This window comes from Cricetulus griseus, chromosome 5 (assembly GCF_003668045.3).
Source record: "Cricetulus griseus strain 17A/GY chromosome 5, alternate assembly CriGri-PICRH-1.0, whole genome shotgun sequence".
Classification (NCBI taxonomy): Eukaryota; Metazoa; Chordata; class Mammalia; order Rodentia; family Cricetidae; genus Cricetulus; species Cricetulus griseus.
Window position 1 is genome coordinate 189072419 of NC_048598.1, and position 19129 is coordinate 189091547.

The 19129-nt window shown below is 45.7% G+C and overlaps 1 protein-coding gene across 3 annotated transcripts in view; it reads left to right on the forward strand.

The window, feature by feature from the left end:
- Atg2b (autophagy related 2B) overlaps positions 1-18198 on the forward strand; it is a 73921-nt gene extending 55723 nt beyond the window's left edge. For 2 of the 3 annotated variants that reach the window (XM_027416331.2, XM_027416332.2), the window contains exons 36-42: positions 1210-1414; positions 3673-3742; positions 4461-4543; positions 5188-5309; positions 5679-5833; positions 6460-6609; positions 9513-10761. In XM_027416331.2, the coding sequence (XP_027272132.1) occupies positions 1210-1414; positions 3673-3742; positions 4461-4543; positions 5188-5309; positions 5679-5833; positions 6460-6609; positions 9513-9743 (1016 nt within the window). In that variant the 3' untranslated portion in view covers positions 9744-10761. Of the gene's footprint in view, positions 1-1209; positions 1415-3672; positions 3743-4460; positions 4544-5187; positions 5310-5678; positions 5834-6459; positions 6610-9512; positions 10762-17877 lie in introns of those variants that run through there. The other variant, XM_035445487.1, reaches the window with a different exon arrangement.
- Positions 18199-19129: the final 931 nt, after the last annotated feature.

A 19129-nucleotide genomic window follows, 5' to 3' on the forward strand; every position in this document is an offset into this window, starting at 1 on the left:
CAGAATGCCTTTGTAAGCTGAGTCATGTAACTGAAATGAATCTAGTACCTGGAGTCCACACCATTGTGGTGTGTTGTTTCCCCAGCGACTGTTGACTAAAGAGCTGTGGCTGGCTATGGCCACCCAGAACCACAAGAGGATAGAGCTGCACACTGCCTGGAAAAGCTCAAAGTTCATATTCCAAGTACAGAATGTACTTTTTACAGAATGTAGACATGTCTCTCCATTGTGAGATGGAAGGGTTTGAAGTCAGCTTATTGTTAAATCAGGACTGGATGCACTTGGATTGGTTTGAGTTGCTGCGTGTTGTTTTGAGAGTATACTTGCAGTGCTTCTTTTCATCCATATCTGCCCATTCCATGTTAATACAGGTGTACCTATATAACAGTAGTGACGTAAGCGTGGGAACAGATTTCCTCTCTAACAGTCGTACTCAGTGAAGTGTAGGGCGCAGGCTCATCAGTGTCGATTGCCTTGAAAGTAGCAGAGCTGCAGTCAAATGCTATAAAGATGACAACAACTAACAATCTAAGCAACAGAAGAGGGCTACCTTAAATGCCCTCTCCTGATAATGAGATTGATGACTAATTCATATGCCATAGTATAGCTTTCATCCAGCAGCTGGTGGAAATAGAAGCAGACACCCACAGCTAAACCTTGAACTGAACTGAAATCCAGTTTCAGAGGAGGAGGAGTGATGAGCAAAGGGGTCCAGACCAGGCTGGTGAAACCCACAGAAACAGCTGACCTGAACAAGGGAGAGCTCTTGGTCCCCAGACTGATAGCTGGGAAACCAGCATGGGACTGATCAGACCCCCTGAATGTGGGTGTCAGTGAGGAGACCTTGGAAATCTATGGGGCCTCTTGTAGTGGATCAGTACTTATCCCTAACATAGGTGTGGACTTTGGGAGCCCATCCCACATGGAGGGATACTCCCTGAGCCTAGACACAAGGGGGTTGGCCTAGGCCCTATTCTAAAGAATATGACAGACTTTGAAGACCGCCCCCCCCCCTTATGGAAGGCCTCACCCTCCCAAAGGAGCAGAAAGAGTATGGGATAGGTAGGGTGTTAGTTAGGGGGCCAAGGGAGGAGGGGAAGGAGAGGGACCTGGGATTGACATGTAAAATAATTTTCTTTCTAATAAAAAAAAAGAAAGAAAAGAAAAAAAGTAGCAGAGCTGACTTCAAATGTGCCCCTCTGTTTTCAGTTACAAAGTCTCCTGGAGCTGATGTCACCTGCAGTTTGCCAAGGCATTTGAGTACCTCAAAGGAGCCAAACCTAGTTGTTTCTTTCCCTGGGCCAAAACAACCTTCCCCAAAGCATAGTGCCAATTCAGTGAAGGAGGCTAATGGACTGGAGGAGGACTTCTCAGCTGAGGAAGCTTCATTTAGTGACCAGCCTGTGTTTTTTAGGTAAGTGCTTTTATTTTGCTGGCAAATAAAGTTCTTGTGGAGTTTTGATGATGGCTGTGGAGTGTGTAAGGGACCGACAAGCATGAGGTGCCATCACGTTGATATAGAAACTCTGGTTGCTGTTTGCTGTTTGCCTGTGGCCCCTGCCTAACTGTCACCCTCGTTTACACATAGTGACCCTGATTTCAGGGCTTTTCTGTCATTGAGTCTGTTGGGGACGTTCCCCTCTCCTCCCACTGCCACCTGTCAGGTCTTAGGGTGTTTGTGCCCTCAGCGTGGGGCTGTCCTTTGCCTCTCCACACACTGCTTTTCCCTTCTGCTGACTCCTCACTCTGCTTCTCCCCATTCCTCCTGAGGCCAGCCAGCCTCATTCTCGAGTCTTTTTTTTTTTTCTTCCTTGGACAACTGACATGTTCTTCCTGTCTCTCCCTAGCCATTGTTGGTCAGGATAGAGCCTTGGCATTTCTAGAAAGAAGGTCGTCAAAGAGAAACCCCTCATCCTGTTCTCTGTACCCCCTTTTATTCCAGGGCCCCCAGTTTTGCTCTGTTGGGCCATAGTTAGAAATGTCATGTTTTAAAGATGCCGCCTAGCGATGATGGTAGATGCAGAACTAATAACACATAGCAAAGGAAGGACCACAGATGAAGTGCTGCTGGGTCTAAATTTCTCCACAAATGTTGTTTTGTTATTTTCCAATGGGGATTTGTGGCTTAGTGGTAGCTTCAAGTCTTATTTTCTATTAATCACATATAGTTTGCCAATTCAGTGTTAGTAAATGTAATCCTGAAAGTAAGAAATTTGACACTTTGATTGTATGGAGGTAGGTCTCACTGTGGCCCAGGCTGGTCTCGAACTCTAGGTCTTCCCACCTTAGTCTCTCAGGTAGCTGAGGTTACAGGCATGCCACCAAAGCTGGCTCAACAGTCTTTAACTGGAGAAAGACAGGTCCCTGTAGTTTTACCTGTTTACCTAGGCAAATGTCTATTTTGTGTGGTTTTGCTAGGTTATTTGAAATATACAAAATAGCTTGTAGATCTCACCTCTATTTTCCTGGAGAGTCCAGAACCCTGGGGTGGTAATGAGTGGTAGTACTTCAATTACTCCTCCACAGATATAAGTTAGTGCCCAGAGAGTTAGACCGTGGGGATCAGCAAGTGGCCGAGTGAAGGTCTTGATCATCACCCATCTGCTCGCTGACTTTCCAGTGATGTGGTGGCAATCTTCTTCCTCCTCTGCAAGGGGCTGTTGCATTTAATGTTTGTTTCAGACTGCAATCTAGACACTGTGATTGTCTAAGTAATATGTAAGTAACCAAATGGTGTCTGTCTGTTAACACATCTTATTCCATGGGGAAGAAAGGCATACAGGTATCTGCCCAGGTGAATAGATGCAGATGTATGTTCAGAGATGAGGGATAGACCTGGGACCCAGGCTTAGACACTGACCACAATAGATAACATATTGCCATCTTATTGTGGGTACGGTGGGCTTTTCTAAAATGGTTTGATGTATAACCATTAGCATTTATTCTGTTGGGGGAAATCATGTTTTGGGCTCTGAGCATTAAGTTTCCAGTCGGCTGTTGGAAGGCAGCTCACTGTGTTGGCCATATGTCATCAGTGTGTAGTTTTTATTTTACCCCCAGAATTCTCAGTGTTAGTATATTCATATCTACTTACAAGCATTAATTTCACAAACTCCCACCAAAATTTGCCAGGATATGCATTTTTACAGTGACAGAGTTGAATCTCAGAAGAGCTGAGCCATCTATACCTGCATCCCATGTAGTGTTAGGAGCTGGGGCCAGGCTGGGGCCTGCCTCACTCACATTCAACAGGGGTGTCTTCTTGTCTCTCCTGTCTACTACTTGTTGACATCTGAGGCCACTTTTATTTGTCCTCTGTATGACTTGAGAATATGTAAACATTTTTTCTAAGAGTAAACATTTAATAAACTAAGAAAAGGTTTTTGTGACAACATTTAAATACCATACATTTAAGTACAATAGACAACACTCAAATAAACATTTAATAAACTAAGAAAGGCATTTGTGAAAACATTTAAATACAATAGATAGAATTTATCTGTTTAGTCATGATTTTAAGAAAAGGTGGAAGTCAAAGGCATTCTTTTGTGTTGAAGTCATAAGACATGTTTATAATTTGCTTTGTGGTTTTGTTTTGATTTTTCAGCTTAACAAGTGAGGTCTAATTTTATGAACATTAATGTGAGTAAACTCCCTTTGTTTACCCCCCAGAGAATTCAGATTCACGGCAGAAGTTCCTATCCGGCTTGACTATCATGGCAAACATGTATCGATGGATCAGGTAGGGAAACGTTGCATGAATTTGTAATGCAAAATTACCTTTTAAAAATTACATTTATTTCTAGAGGAAGGAGGAAGTACATGAGGAAAGGAGGCACTTGTGTGGCGGTCAGAGGACAACTTACGAGAGCCAGTTCTCTCCTTCCACTGTGTGGGGTCTGGGGATTAAACTCAGGTCATCAGGCTTGGTGGCAAGTAACTTTACCATCGGAGCTACCTCAGCAGTGCTCTATCTCTTCTAGATTCAGTTTAAAAAAGTTAACAGATGAAGTTGGGGCTGCCATGGTTTATATTTGTGCGTGTGTTTGGCATGAAGTACAGTGCCTTTACTTCTAAGTACTGTGAGTGAAATTTCATACATGTTGATTATTAGCTGGTATAGTGGTTTGTACTGTATAAAATACATTTTTTTTCTGTAGCTATTTGAAGCATTTATCTTCATTAAAGAATATTGTATAGCTAGGTGGTGGAAAATAACTAGATGGTGGCAGTGCACACCTTTAATCCCAGCACTCGGGAGGCAGAGGCAGATGGATCTCTGAGCTCGAGGCCAGCCTGGTCTACAGAGTGAATTCCGGGATAGCCAGGACTGTTACACAGAGAAACCCAGTCTTGAGCCCCCCGCCCCCAATATTGTTTGGACTTTCCCAGTAACAGCTATGTTAAATGTTGAGTCTCTCCTTAGTTTATGAACTAATTGGCCACTCTTTCCATTTCAGGGAACATTGGCTGGGATTTTGATTGGCCTGGCCCAGTTGAACTGTTCTGAGCTAAAGCTGAAGAGGCTATTCTATAGGCATGGGTAAGTAGATTGATCTGCCTGAGACTTTAAGGTGAGGGCACTGAAGCTAGTGTAAGCATAAAAGTGGGGTGTTTTCGCAAGCAGGGGCGGCTGCTCTGTGTTTTCTGTGGAGAGTGACTCTTTGGAGGACCCCTACTGATTTGGGGCTAATGTTTGTTTGGAGGGATAGAAGTGGTTGGAACAGAGTGGGATTTCTTGAAAATATCTTCACTCTAGGATATTTTAAGACAACTTGCTGAAGTTGTAAATTAGCTTATTCAATTACGGGAATGCAGGTTCACAGATGTGGTTGTGATTAGCACCCTGTGCCTGATGTGGTTGTGATTAGCACCCTGTGCCTGAGCCCTGGGGGAATCAAGAGATAAGAACAGTGGAAGACACTCACCCATGTGCATGCTTCCCAGGCACTGTCGATCTTTGTCCGTTGGTCGTCTTTCTGTCTGTTATCTGTCTTCTCTAATACACACACAGATTTAGATTGAATTTAGTAGCTGATTTGTATTTCTCTATGATACAAAAATGTTTAGCCATCTTTGGAGCATCTGTAGTATTTTGTTTGCCCTTGTAATATGTAGTTTCCAAACAGGAAAAGTCCTTAAGCATGTACTCTGTTTCTTCTTTGCATTAACAGTCATTTTCTCTAGTTTACTAGGTATTGACAAATTGTTCTCATATGCGATCACCGAATGGCTCACTGACATTAAGAAGAACCAGCTACCAGGAATCCTGGGAGGTGTTGGGCCTATGCATTCACTAGTTCAATTAGGTGCATTGTCTTTTTAAATCTTTTTTGGGGTTACAAATACCTTTGAGAGTCTATGTAAAAAAACATTTTTTTTTAAAAATAAAATCTACATGCATTTTCTAACATGCATAGAAAATTTCACCCCTAGTTTCAGAAGCTCCACCCAGGTTAGTCTCTCTATATTGCAATGAAAATATTCTGGATGTATCTGGATTAAAATATTAAAATTAAGTTTACTTTTTGGAATGTTTATGAGAACACTTTCAGTCACACATATGGCTCAGCCTGTGTTTCTATTGGGAAGCCTGGCCTTTGGGAACCTCTGTGAGAATGAGACAGGAAGATACAGGTTTATACTCTTGTGACCTACGTTGTGATTTCTGTGTCTAGTGCAAGGCCTGAAGGACTTGGTTTGGCTGCCAATCGAGCAGTACCGGAAAGACGGCCGCATCGTAAGAGGCTTCCAGAGAGGCGCTGCCTCCTTTGGTACCTCCACTGCCATGGCTGCTCTAGAACTCACAAACAGAATGGTTCAAACCATACAGGTACTATTCCCTGCCCGCCTCATCCAGACAGATGAGCCCTGCATAGCCGCTACCGCTCATTCATAATGATTTACTGTCGTTTTGTTTTGTTTTTGGGTTTTTTTTGAGACAAATTCTTGCTATATAGCCCAGACTGTCCTCATTGTTTTGGTCCTCAGTCTTCTAAGTGCTCAGGTATGCACAACCTGTCTGGTGCTTGGTAGCTGTTTAGCTGTCTAGTACTGAACATTTAGGTAACAGAGTTGTAGGATACTTGCCAAGTCTGAATATTTCAAGAAAATAACACTGATTAAGTCAGCAGGGGATTTATTTCACTGACCTATGTAAAAGGATCAGAGCTAAGTTTAAGACCATGCAACAGGTTAGACAGAAGTGTTCAAAGTTGCTACATGGGATAATAAGAGGAAGGGGCTGTGTCGGTCAGTTCAGTCCAGTCCAGATGGGCATTTTTAGTTACCTTTGGGGTTCACACTGTGAAAGTCCTTAGCTCTTGTTACGAGCATTAAGCAGAGGTGCCATCTGTGGGGGGCTCTCTGTACCGCTACAGGCGAGCACTGCCACATTGTTGGTGCCCGGCTCTCCAGACTGTCTTCTTACTCATTTCTTCTTCTGACAAAATGACCTAGGCAGCAGCAGAGACTGCGTATGACATGGTGTCTCCGGGTACCCTCTCCATTGAGCCCAAGAAGGCAAAGAGATTTCCTCATCACCGATTAGCCCATCAGCCAGTAGACCTGAGGGAAGGTGTGGCCAAGGCCTACAGTGTTGTCAAAGAGGTATGTAGAGACTTCAGTTGGCAAGTCAGAACTGGCCTGCATGTTTCCCTAGTGTGTGGTTGGGGTTTCTATTGCTAAGATGGAACACCATGAACCTAAGCAACTTGGAGAGGAGAGGTTTAATTCAGCTTACACTTCCACACTGCAGTCCATCACTGAAGGAAGTCAGGACAGGAACTCGAATAGGGCAGGACACTAGAGGCAGGAGCTGATGCAGAGGCCATGGAGGAAGCTGCATACTGGATTGATCTTCATGGCTTGCTCAGCCAGCTTTTTTATAGCACCCAAGACCACCAGCCCAGGGGTGACCCCACTCATTACTCACTAAGAAAGTGCTCCATAGGCTTGCCTGCAGGACAGTCTGGTGGGAGCATTTTGTCAGTTGAGGTTCTCTTCCCAAGTGACTAGCTCATGTCAAGTTGACATGAAAACTAGCCGACACACCAGGCTTTCCCCCAAAGAGTATTGGCTGACTTTAATGTTTTGGAAGAATCACTGGGAATGGAATGTAAGCTGCCAGTAGTAGCACGTGACTGGTGTGTGGAAAGTAGAAGAGAGCCAGATAGTGAGTGGTGGGCTCCATGCACTGGTGTGCAGGGGAGGCTGAAAACAGCCGGCATTTCTGCCTGGCTCAGTGCTTTCCCTTAGTTACCTTAGGTTTGCTTAGGAAGTGCCCTAGCCCCATTCCTATGCCTTCACTATTCTGAAGCTGTCACAGCTTTTCTAGACACGTTTTTTTTTTTTGTTGTTGTTGTTGTTGTTTTTGTTTTTTTTACAGTTAGATTATGTAAGTATTCCTAAGCAGAACATAGCAGTGTTTATATTCTAAGTTTGCATAAAGAGTGTCTTGTGCATCCTGTAACCCATCTTTGAAGATACATCCCACAGACACGTAGTGTCATTTAAATGGTCTGATAGTATTTCATTGTAGGACTATGTCATTCATTACCCCCCCCCTTTTTTTTTTGTTTTGTTTTGTTTTGTTTTGTTTTTTGAGACAGGGTTTCTCTGTAGCTTTGGAGTCTGTCCTGGAACTTGCTGTGTAGACTAGGTTGGCCTCAGACTCACAGAGATCCATCTGCCTCTGCCTCCTGAGTACTGGGATTAAAGGCAAGTGCCACCACCACCTGGCTCATTTTTTTCTTCTCAATGGGCATTTAGTTTCCATTTGTTTCCTGTGTGACACTGAAATGGGGAATTTTTTGGGGGGTGGGGGTGGGGTTGAGACAGGGTTTATCTGTGGCTTTGGAGCCAGTCCTGTAGACCCCCTCTTGTAGACCTGGCTGGTCTCGAACTCACAGAGATCTGCCTGCTTCTGCCTCCCGAGTGCTGGGACTAAAGTCGTGTGCCACCATCGCCCAGCTGGGGAATGTTTTCTAGCTGTGTCTATGTTCATGTGTGCAAGAAGTCTCACAGAGTGGAATCTCCACGTTAGTTTTTTATACTTATTCGCTTACTTTTCTGTTTATTTTGTGGGGGCACATGCCACAGTGCTTATGTGGAAGTAAAGGGACCAATGTGTGGAGCCCGTTCTCTCCTGCCCTGTGGGTTATAGGGATCTAGTCGGGCAGTAGGGCCTGGCAGCAGCTGCACCATGTTGCAGTCCACCAGCTCTACTGGTGAAGTCTAGTGCTCCCCAACTGTTCATCCCTTTTACCCTCTTACTGCTATAATACGCAGACATTTGTGGTCATTCTACCTGGGATTCAATCTCAGGACTTCATTAGACGTGCTTTCTGACCATATTCTGACAACAGTTGAAAGGTGTGGTAGTCTTCACGGCACAGAAGTAGCCTTTGGCGTCCCAGAGAGTTGGGTCTGAAGTATAGTTCTCTCTTATTTTCAACCCATAACCCCAGTGCTGAGGTTACAGGCATACACTTCCGCACCAGCTTTTGTGTGGGTGTTGGGGATCCAAGTCAGGTCCTTATGCCTGTGGTGTCCTGGTTTCTTTTCTGTTGCTGACCAAATGAACTTGATTCAGGAAGTTTACTTTAGCTCACGGTTCAGGGCTTGGTGTGTCATGTTGGGGAGATGAAGTAGCTGGAGATGGCATCTGAGTGAGTGAAAGCATGTAGCATGTAATGAGCACATGCTGTGCTGCGCTGCGTCCTCTTCACTCTGTGCAGCTGGAGTTTCCTGCCCAGGAACTGCTCATCCACAGTGGGGGGAGGGCCAGGGAGTCTTCCCTCTTGTATTGAAGTCATGAAGATAACCCCACAGAGGCCCTCTAACCTAGGCAGTCCCTCCTTGAGCCTCCCTTTCCAGGGAGACCTGACCCTGCCAGCATCACCTGAGTGTCTTGCCAGCTCCTTAGGGATTAAAAAAAACAAATCTCACCATCATGGAGTACTGAGGTGTGAAGCTGTGATGTGACTGTTTAGGCTCCCACTTGTGTTTTCCTAATTTTTGATCTAGTCCCATAGTGTTCAATCCTTGGTTCTTTTCTAATACATGGCTAGTAATTGTAGACAGAGTACATGCGTTCTGAGCACTGAGTGGATTTGTGCTTTCTTGTGCTGCATCAGAGGAATCCTCACTGCGGGCCTCTGTCAAGAGCATTTGCTCAAGAGGCTCTATTTGCAGAATTGTATTTAGCTGGAGGGGTTAATTGGGCCAAAGTTGCTTTTAGGTCATGAGGGTTTCTGTGGGCTTCCTTGCTTGGAACTTACTAAGCTCCATTTTCTGCACACTGGTGTCACAGAAAAATGCTAGGTCCTGGTGAGTGCCACTTTCTCACAGTTGGAACCTTCTTAAGTAGCTGAGTGAGGGTGGCTGGCTGATTTGCTTATTTCTGTTTGGGTCTAGTTGTAGACATGTTGGCTAACTATACCAAGTGTGAAGTGTGGCCTCCTTCTTTCCTGACCTGTGTTTTTCTCTCCTCTGCTGCCCACCCTCTGCAGGGAATTGCAGACACGGCTCAGACCATTTATGAGACAGCAGCTCGAGAACACGAGAGCAGAGGGGTCACTGGTGCTGTGGGTGAAGTCCTGCGCCAGATCCCACCAGCAGTGGTCAAGCCCCTAATTGTAGCCACTGAAGCAACATCAAATGTGTTAGGTGGCATGAGAAACCAAATTAGACCAGATGTTCGGCAGGACGAATCACAGAAATGGCGCCATGGGGAGGACTGATGCTTCCAGTGTGACTCCGCAGAGTGTGAGGAGCTAAGGAGCACGGTGTCCTAGTGGCAGCATCTTAGAGAACTTGTTTAATTTATGTGCTCATCTCAGGAACAAAAGCAGTTTTTAGTTAAGTAATTAATGTCGAAACACTTGCAGCCAAAACCTTGTGGCATTTTAGGACCTGACACTTGCCTGCAGAAGTGGCTGGTGGCCAGTGGCTGGTGTCATGGTCAGTAGAAATTTCTGCCATGTTGAATGCTTTGCTTTCATTAAAGTGACTGTAATTGTACTTGTTACTGACAAGATCTCATTGGGAACATCTTTGTAAACAGCGTTGAGTGATTAAAGAAAAGAAAAGATTGGAGCACTCTCAGAGCACCAGGGAGTACTCTTGTCTTTCTGGAGAGTTGATTTCTCAACTCAAAATGTCAACACCTTTGATGCTGGTGAGAGGAGCCACAGGGAAAGCAAAGCAGCTAGGGCTCCAGTGTGGGTAGAGCAGGGCCTCAACTTCCCAAGGGACCGCCTGCTCAGCTAACCTGGAGAAAGTGAGAGTCACAGACGAGATCTGCTGTGCTGCACTTTATCCTCGTGTGTGTGTGTGTGTGTGTGTGTGTGTGTGTGTGTGTGTGTGTGTGTGTGTGTGTGTGTGTGTGTGTGTGGTGTAACAAGGTGTGCTGTGTTCTCTGTGTCATTTACAAGATTACATAAATATGAAGAGAAGTGAAGATGTCTCAAGTTTTCGGCACAGTAAGGTAACCCAAATGTAGTAAGTTTCTGTATCCAAATGCAAGTAAAACTGTGTGCTCTGTGGTGGACTGTATGTGCCATCGTTCAGTACGTAGTGCATACTATTAGGGATGTGTGGCACGGGACACTGGAAATGGGCTTTATTCTTAGAAAATTATAAATAAAAGTACTCCAAATATGTCTTAGTCAGCTAATCTAAGTACCATTTTTACTTGGTTAATAATGTACATTTTGATAACATGTCAGGAATGAATAAAGTATTTTTATTTAAAGGTAAGATTGTTGTATACTTCCATGAATGTTTTGTTTTTTTCTGAGGACATACCCATTGATGCAATGTTATGATTGACGGTGGGATATTTAGAGATGCTTCTCAGAATGGATTGTGATTAGTGTCACTCGTTGTGGAGAAAAGGGGTAATTGTTTGCAGTCTGCCTAGAGACTCAGCAGAAAACCAGGACTTTGTATTGGTCCCTGTTTAGAGTCACATGCTGTCCCCTCTTGGTTTCCAAAGTGTTGGTGGTTATCAGGGTGAACTGGATGCCACAGCTATGTTCCAGTTTGTGGGTGAGAAAGCTCTGAACAAGAAGGCAGTGCCAACCCCAAATCCAAACTCCAGAGTTGAAAAAATAGTGTTGTAGACATTTGCATAAGTTTGATTTCCTTTTACTGCTGTGAAACTTCAAAAAAAAAACCAGAGCACTTGCTGGTGGACGTCTTGGACCTCATGGTGGGCTTTCTATTCTCGCTAAGTGGAACAGGGGTCTGATATGGCTCCAGGCAGACATGGCAGATAGTGGCAGTGTTTGTTGCCGTGACTGGCTAGCCACTGTCTGCTCTTCTGATGAAACGTGTGTTGCCTGTCACATTCGGTCAGACTTCACCCCACATCTCCTCCTTGGTTACGTTTAAGATCAGTGAGAGTTGGTACATGGAAGTAACATCCCCTTTTCCCCATGAGCTTTGTACAGCTCTTTCTTTTAACTAGTTAAATTAATGAAGCCATGTAAACAAGTGTCTTTATGATGTCATCTCCTGCTTCTCCCTGTTGTCCTGCACCTTGCTAGAGAGGGTGATTCAGTCTCCAGGTGTGTGTGCATTATAGAGGCCCTGGTGAGGACCTGTGTATTTGAACACTTCTAAGTTATGTAGCTGCTGTGTTTTCTTTTTAAAAGGTGTCTGCTCAGATTTTTGTGTTGTGGTGACATGTAGTGTGCTGACAGTATCCTTGGGTTGCCTCATCTGCAGTTACCAAGCAAATGACTTGACTTGGCCAAGAGGTCTCACTCAGCCCCAGTGTCCCCTCTGTAAGTGAAAAGGCTTCTTAGGGCAAAGCTTGTGGGAATTTTTGGGCAATCAGGTCATGGTGGCATATGAAGAAACAATGGTGTGTGTCCTCATGCTCAGTAGAGTGCACAGAACTGTGGTAGCTGTGGTCCAGGCTGGTAGCCATGGACACCCTGGCTGTGCCACATGACAGCAGCTGTGGGCTACTTCAGATCTCCGTTCCCAGAGAGACACCTTCCTGATGTGGCACCATGCCTGCATGGCTGAATCTGGGTTGATGATTCTGACTGATGTAGGCTGCACGTGTCCACCTATTGCTACTGAGGTCTACACAGATCCCCCCAGGAATCAGGGAAGCAGGCTTGCCCACGAGACCAGAGACCACAGCAATGGGATTGTCAAATGGGATTGACTGGGAACCCCTACTTGTCTCTCCTGACTATCCTTGTACCCTGTTAGCCTGAGAGACATCTTAATGAGGTTTCTGGATAATTTGGATTCCCACTTAGGAGTACATATATTTGTCATCAGTATTCTTAAAATGTAAAAGTCATTATAAGACAAAAATAATAATAATCCAAGTAGCACTGTTCCTAAGTACAGCATCAGGGTCCATCTGTCCTGCCTCCTGTCCGGTGTCACTTTGAAGGGCTACTGCAGGGCTCCTATAGACCAGTCAGCTGTGTCTGTTCCAGTGGCTGCCTGTCCAGAGCCCCCCACCCCCACCCCCCTCCTGTGACTCAGGACTGGCACCTAGGAGGTTTTTACCATTGGGATTGGAAATGAGGATTCTACCCTCAATAAATGGCTCCAGGGTTAACCGCTGATTGTCTTCACTGAAATGATATGTATGTAAAGCGCTGCAGAAGAAGAGACAAGCCAGTCTGCTTTCTGCCCATGTTGATTACAGTCCCTCCGATGCCAGGGTTCTGGGGACAGTGAGAAACACTTCCTCCCTGCCTCCCTTCACATCCTGTAGGGAAGGTAAAGTGTAAATGAACACAGGGCTGGCATTCTTCTGTCTGCAGCTAGACCAACCATTTGTACCTTAGGCTGAAAGGAAGGTTACTCGTGTAGTGTAGAGAAGCGTATCAATGATGCCCTTTTCTTATCAGGAGGTTTTGTTTTGGTTGACGGGAAGGTATAGCCACTGTTCTTGTAAGAACACTAGTATGTCACATACCAGCCTTTGTGTGGACATTTTCAGGAATGTGCCAGGCACACTCAACTCTGAGAGATTCCATGTGCACAGTTCAGTTCAACGCAGGTCAACCAGTATTGTTCAGAAATGACCCCCCCCCCCATTTCTGAGACAGAAGTTATGGATGAGAAGTCTTCATGTTTTGAATCTCACCATTTCCTTAGGTATAGGACTGAGAGGCGCTGCACTGGCCTTCTGTACCCAGCACAGTGACACATGGGGCAAGTCATTCACTTTGCCTGTCCGCTGCAGTGTAGAAGATGTGGCTGTACTGTAAGCCACTTCCTTACAATTGGCACCAGGGCTGGGGCTGGGGCTGGGGCTGGGGCTGGCCTCTCCCTTCACAAAGATGTTTACCCAGCTGCCTCTCGAGTTCACTTTCCTGGTTGGAGTTGCCTAGCCTTGTTTGTGTAGTCCACTGGTCCCACTGGGCTGCTTGCTTTTTCATGGAGTTTTTTGGCACCAAGTTCATCTTTTCTGTGGGTCCTCCTTGCCTGTCATACATGTTAAACCATCTTTGGCCATTGTCTTTGCTGAGAATCCTGACTTTCCTAATTATGGCATCTCTGGATGTAAATAAGAATATTCCTCTGTACAAGTATTTTTGTGAAAAATGTAACTTGTTAGTGTGACTATTTAAAATATGATGTTACGGATACTTGTGAAAAAAATTAAAATATTTCCTTTGTGTTTTTTGTTTTTGTTTTTGTTTTGCTTTAAACTTAAGTATTGTCTGTTTCTGAGAATCATTTCCCGAGTCTGAGCGTGGGTAGACTTCACAAGGATCCTTCATCCTGGCACCTCAGATCTAGTGTTTATATGCCACCAGTTTCTGAGCTGTATCAATCTGTAATGTTAACATGTGCTGCTCCCACCCTGTTGGACTTCTGGGAAACACATCTTATAGTGTTGGTCTTAGGAGGGGGAGGATGCAAGACATTGAAATAGACAAATTACTTGAAAAGGAGTTTTGCAGTGATGTGTCTCTTTCTCATCACATTGTTGGTTAGGTGAAAGTGACAAGTCAGACATCACACATGGCACTTAAGAAGGATGGAAGGGACATCTCTGTGATGTACAGATATCAGCCAGGCTTTCCAGAATGTTCTTCATGTAGGAGCCTGTGTGTCCAGTGAAGACACAGGCCCAGAGACCTTGCCTCGTGTGATCCTCACACCTCTTGCTTTCTTGAACTGCTGTGCATGCGTTGTCCTGTGTGTGTGTTACATGCATGTGGAAGTCAGAGAATGGCTGATGGGAGTTGTTCTCGACTTCCACCTTGTAAGTTCTGGAGGTCAAACTCAGTTGTTAAGGCTTCAGGCTTGGTGATAAGCTCCTTTGCCCCGGAGCCACCTTCCTGGCCCCCTTGAACTCCTGTTAAGGGTAAATCAGGCAGTTCCCTAAGAAGACGGAGCACGTCACTGTGGGAATTGGCAGGCAAGGAGCATCCTTAAATGTGAGTTGGGAGGGGCTTGCTTGTTTTGTTTATCTGGCTTCTCAGCTGCCCCCTTCCTGGTATGCCCAGTACCTGATCCTTCTTTCAGCCCTGCTGCAGCCTGGCAGCTGTGGCTAGAGGAACCTGGAGAGTGTCTATTTGTAAACAAAACTCGGTCTCCAGTCAGCACATACCAAAATCAGAAAGTGGGTATAAAGTAGTTTCTCCATTTCTTCTTGGTATTTAGAACCCTGCTTTGTGTAAATGTGTTGTGCAAAGTGGCTGAGCTATTTAGGGCTATTTCAGAAATACCAAACCAAAATTTCACTGAGTTTTCTTTTGTTTTTGTTTTGAGCCAGGGTAGGCTCAGACTCACTAAGTTCAAAGCTGGCTTTGATCTCCTGATCCTCCTGCCTTCCCCCAAGTGCTAGGATTACAGGTGTGCAGCACCACACCTGGCTAGAGATATTTAATAATAAATGTTTGGATGGCCAAGTAACTATTTCCATTAAAGTTTTACTCCTCCCGGTTCTGGATGTTTGTTCCCTTGAGAACCCTTCCAAGCTTTTCATTCTGGATCTTGTTTTAAAAGCCATCTTCAAGTGCCCCAGCCTTTGTGTCCTGTTTGCTTTGGAGCCAGCTCACCTGGGATTCAGCCGGCCCCAAACAACCAAGTTTCACCAGATGCTAGTAATTTACCATACCTTCCCATAGTTGCTTTTGTTGGGTGACTTACTATAAGAGGGACTGCTAATCCCACAGGGCAAGAATAAGACCACTCTAAACTTGAGCCAAATTTGTAGCAAGTTTGATTTTATTGGAGTGCACCCAAGAGCTAGCTAGTGACTGCCTCCTATGTTGGTTAAAGTAAATCAGTCCTGAATCCATTTCTTGGGCCCCCTTTAGGGAGTAAAATTACAAGTAGTTGGAGAGTTAGAGAAGAGAGACAATGGGGCAATACGGAAATAGAGAAGAATCTTAAACAACCCACCTGTGTGGTCACCTTGTGATTAGGGAGGGTTGGGGTTTTCTCAAAAACAAGTCAAGGTCATGGGGTGGGGCAGGTCAGGCTCCAGAAAATACTTAAAGATGAAACCAACTCTTACAGCAAATGGAAACCATTTAATTAATTAATACAGTATAATGGCTTCTGCCTTCAAAATGGACTTTAGGCAGGTTCCTCAGGACCAGTGAGGTGATGAGATGTGACAACTGTTTAAACACTTGAGTAATCATTGCCAATTGCTTTCTAAGAAAAGTTGTATCTGTTTACATACCTACCATTAAGACTTGCCATTTTAAAGCCATTTATATGCATGCACCTGCTTGTGTGTGCACATGTGTGAGGAAACCAGAGGTTGGTGTCAGGGTGTGCATGTATGAGGTCAGAATGATATCAGGTATTCTTCTTAGTAGTTCTGCACCTTATTTTTTTAATGTTTTTAAGCATGTGCTAATTACACATAATGGGCTTCATTGTGAACAGGCTTTTTTTTTTTTTCCCAGATATTTTTGTCTTTTTAAATCCCTTTTTATGTTTATGGTTCTTTTGCCTGTATGTTTATCTGTGTACCTCTAGCATGCCTGATGCCTGTAGAAGACAAAAGAGGGTGTCATTCCCTGGAACTGGAGTTACAGAAGGTTATGAGCCACCATGTGAGTGGTGGGAGCCAAACCTGGTCCTCTGGAAGAATAGCAAATGTTGTTAATCACTGAGCCATCTCTCCAGGCCCTGTGGGTTTGCTCCTCCTTCCTTCTTTCCTTCCTCCCTCCTTTTCCCCTCCCTCCCTTCCTCCCCTTCTCTCTTCCCTCCCTTCCCTCCCACCCTCCTTCCTTCCTGATAAAGCCTTATTATGTTGCTCAGGATAGCCTTGAACTGTGAGATTTGCACCCTCAGGCTTACTTGGGAGCAGGTCCATTGTGGCCTTTGGAAGGCTCCCTTGGAAAATGGGTGTGGAGCAACTTGCCTTTGTTGCCAGCAGAGGGCACCCATGCTCTCAGCGCTGAAATGGAAGTTGATCCCTATTGTGTGGCCCCTCAGGCTGAATGAGCCCTGACCCAGTGCAGCCAAGAGGGCTCCAGAAAAATCCTGTCTTTAACCAGGCCTGGGTCTTAAGTCGAGGCCGGTTTCAATTAAAAATGTAAAAGATGCTGCTCCCTCCCGAAGACTGGCTCAGTGGGTAAAGGCACTTGCTGCCAAGCCTGACAGCCCAAATTCCGTCCAGAGGACCCATTGTAGAAGGAGAGAACCGACTCCTGAAGATTGTTCTTTGATGTCCATTCAAGCCTGTGCTGGTGTGTAAACACAGCATTAACAGCAATAATAATGAAATGAAATGTCATTCTATATCAGGATCGGTTTCGCCCTGAAAATCCTGGGCTGGGTAGCAGCACAGGCCCTTCGTTCCCCGCTGTGGCCAGGGAACAGGCCCAGAAGGAAGGTGCATGAGGCACCAGGCAGGAGGCAGGGCTGGCTAATCACTCACTGCTTTGTGTTCAGGTAGGGGTCTCTTGTTTTCCCTGGTGCTGTGGCAGGTATCTGAGGGAAGATTCCCTGCTGTGGTTGCTCTCCTGGAGAGGCAGGTGAGTCCCTCCCTCCTCAGCGCTCCTCGCTCCTCAGATGCTGGAGTTGGATGGCACTTGTCTGGGATACAAAGTTTGGGAGGAGCACCAGTAATCAAGATTAATAACAATTTAACATAATTGGGGCAGGGAGGGCTCAAGACAGGGTTTCTCTGTGTAACAGCCTTGGCTCTGCTTGTAGACCGAGATCTGCCTGCCTCTTCCTCCCGAATGCTGGGGTTAAAGTGGTACGCCGCCACTACCACCTGGCAACATATTTTTTAAAACTTGAAATCACACTGGAGGGATGGCTCTCTGGGTAGAACTCCAGCCACACAAGCATGAGGACCTGAGTTTGGATCCCCAGCACTCACATAAAAGTCAGACACAGGAGGCATGCTGTAATGCCAGCTCTCCTACAGCAAGAGAAGGCGGGGACCGGTGAATCACAGAAAGCTCTGGCCAGATAGCCCAGCTCCCACATGGTTGTAAGACCCTGTCTCAAACATGAGGAAAGATAGAGACAGACACCCAGGGTTGTCCCTGGACCTCCACACACATGCTTTGGCATGTGTGCACCCACATGCACATAAAGACACATCATACACACTTAGAAAACTGAAAATAAATAGTAAAACTTGAAGTTGACATAACAACAGGAGGCAAGTCTGAGGGATGCACTCACATCCCGCCACAACTGTCCCAGCCTTCCTTGCTCCCGTCACTCCTTTTGTACCTCAGTGCTCAGGTCTGAAGTCTCACCACTCCATCCCAAGGCCAACCACTCCGTCCCAGAGGCGGTCTGCCATTGGGGAGCAGGATTGGATCAGCTGGGTGGGGAAAGGAGACCACCCCCTGTGAAGCACTTGTCATGTTGGAGACATTTTTTTTTTTTTTTTTTTTGTAGGGTGGGTTGTTCCTGGTGGTACTATGTTCACAGAGGCCCAGGATGCATATTCACCTTCTAACACTCTGAGTGGTCTGAGCCAGAACCCACCAAGATGTCAATCCCACCTGCTCAGGAGGCAAGAGTTGAGTCCGAAGTCTAAGGCCACTCTGAGCAACTAAGGGTGTCTCAAAATTTAAACAGTAGAAGAGAACCTCGTGTTTGGGATTTGAGTTCACTGCAATAAGGAATACGCAAGTATCTAAGTCCATTTCCCATGGCTATAGCCAAGAACTCAAGACTGGGAAATTTATAAAGAGAAATACATAATTTTCAATGGTATTTCTTTTCCAAGGTGTGTGTGTGTACACACTCCTGTGTGCGTGGGTACTCAGGCGCCACCTCACATGTGCAGAGGTTCGAGGCAGCATGCAGGAGTCAGTTCTCTCCTTCCATTCTGGGGGTTCTTGGGATCAAATCCAAATCATCAGTTTTGGTGGCAAGTGACCCCACTGGCCCGAGACACTCATTTCACATAGTCCTGGAGATTGGGATGGTTAAGAGCTGAGCTCTGATGAGGGTCATGGGCTGTGTCGTGACATGATAGTGTCCTATGGTGAGACAGGCTGTATTCTGGAATGTTCATGGTAGTATCCAAGCCTCTTGTAGGGCTTGGTGCCGGTGAGAGGAGAATTCATCTCCCAGAAGGAGATCTCACAGTGTTCTGACAGCTTGTCAGACTGCCTTAATAGGGGAGACTGGAGCTCAGATAGCAATGGGCATTAATGGGCAGGACCACACCTTGACCAGGACTGCTTAGATATTCATACCCCTTGCCCTTGGTGAGTCACCGGCCTCTTCATTCCTCCTCTAACTGGGGCTGTACCAACTACATCTGCCTTTTCTTCTTGCACCTTTGTTAAATTGGCTTATTGAGGACGCGGAGCTTTCCTTGTTAGGGCCAGAACCCCCATCTGTAACCCTGACAATGGCTCTAGTGCAAAGACAGCAGGAAGGACCTGAATGTTGTTCAGAGCTCAGAAGTGAGCTCAGTTGGAACCAAGAGATCACCATAGCCTTGATCTGGTTCCCAGGCCTGTGGGAGCTGCTGTGGGGGTGGGGAGCCTTCCTACCTGCTTTTCATCAAATTCATGACTCATCTGCAGAGAACAAGAACCTGCCTTGGCCATTGCAACATGTAGGAGCTCCCCAGGGCTGGGATTTGGAGGGGCTTAGCCCTCTCAGCACCATGATGCATAGGGTGAGGGATTGT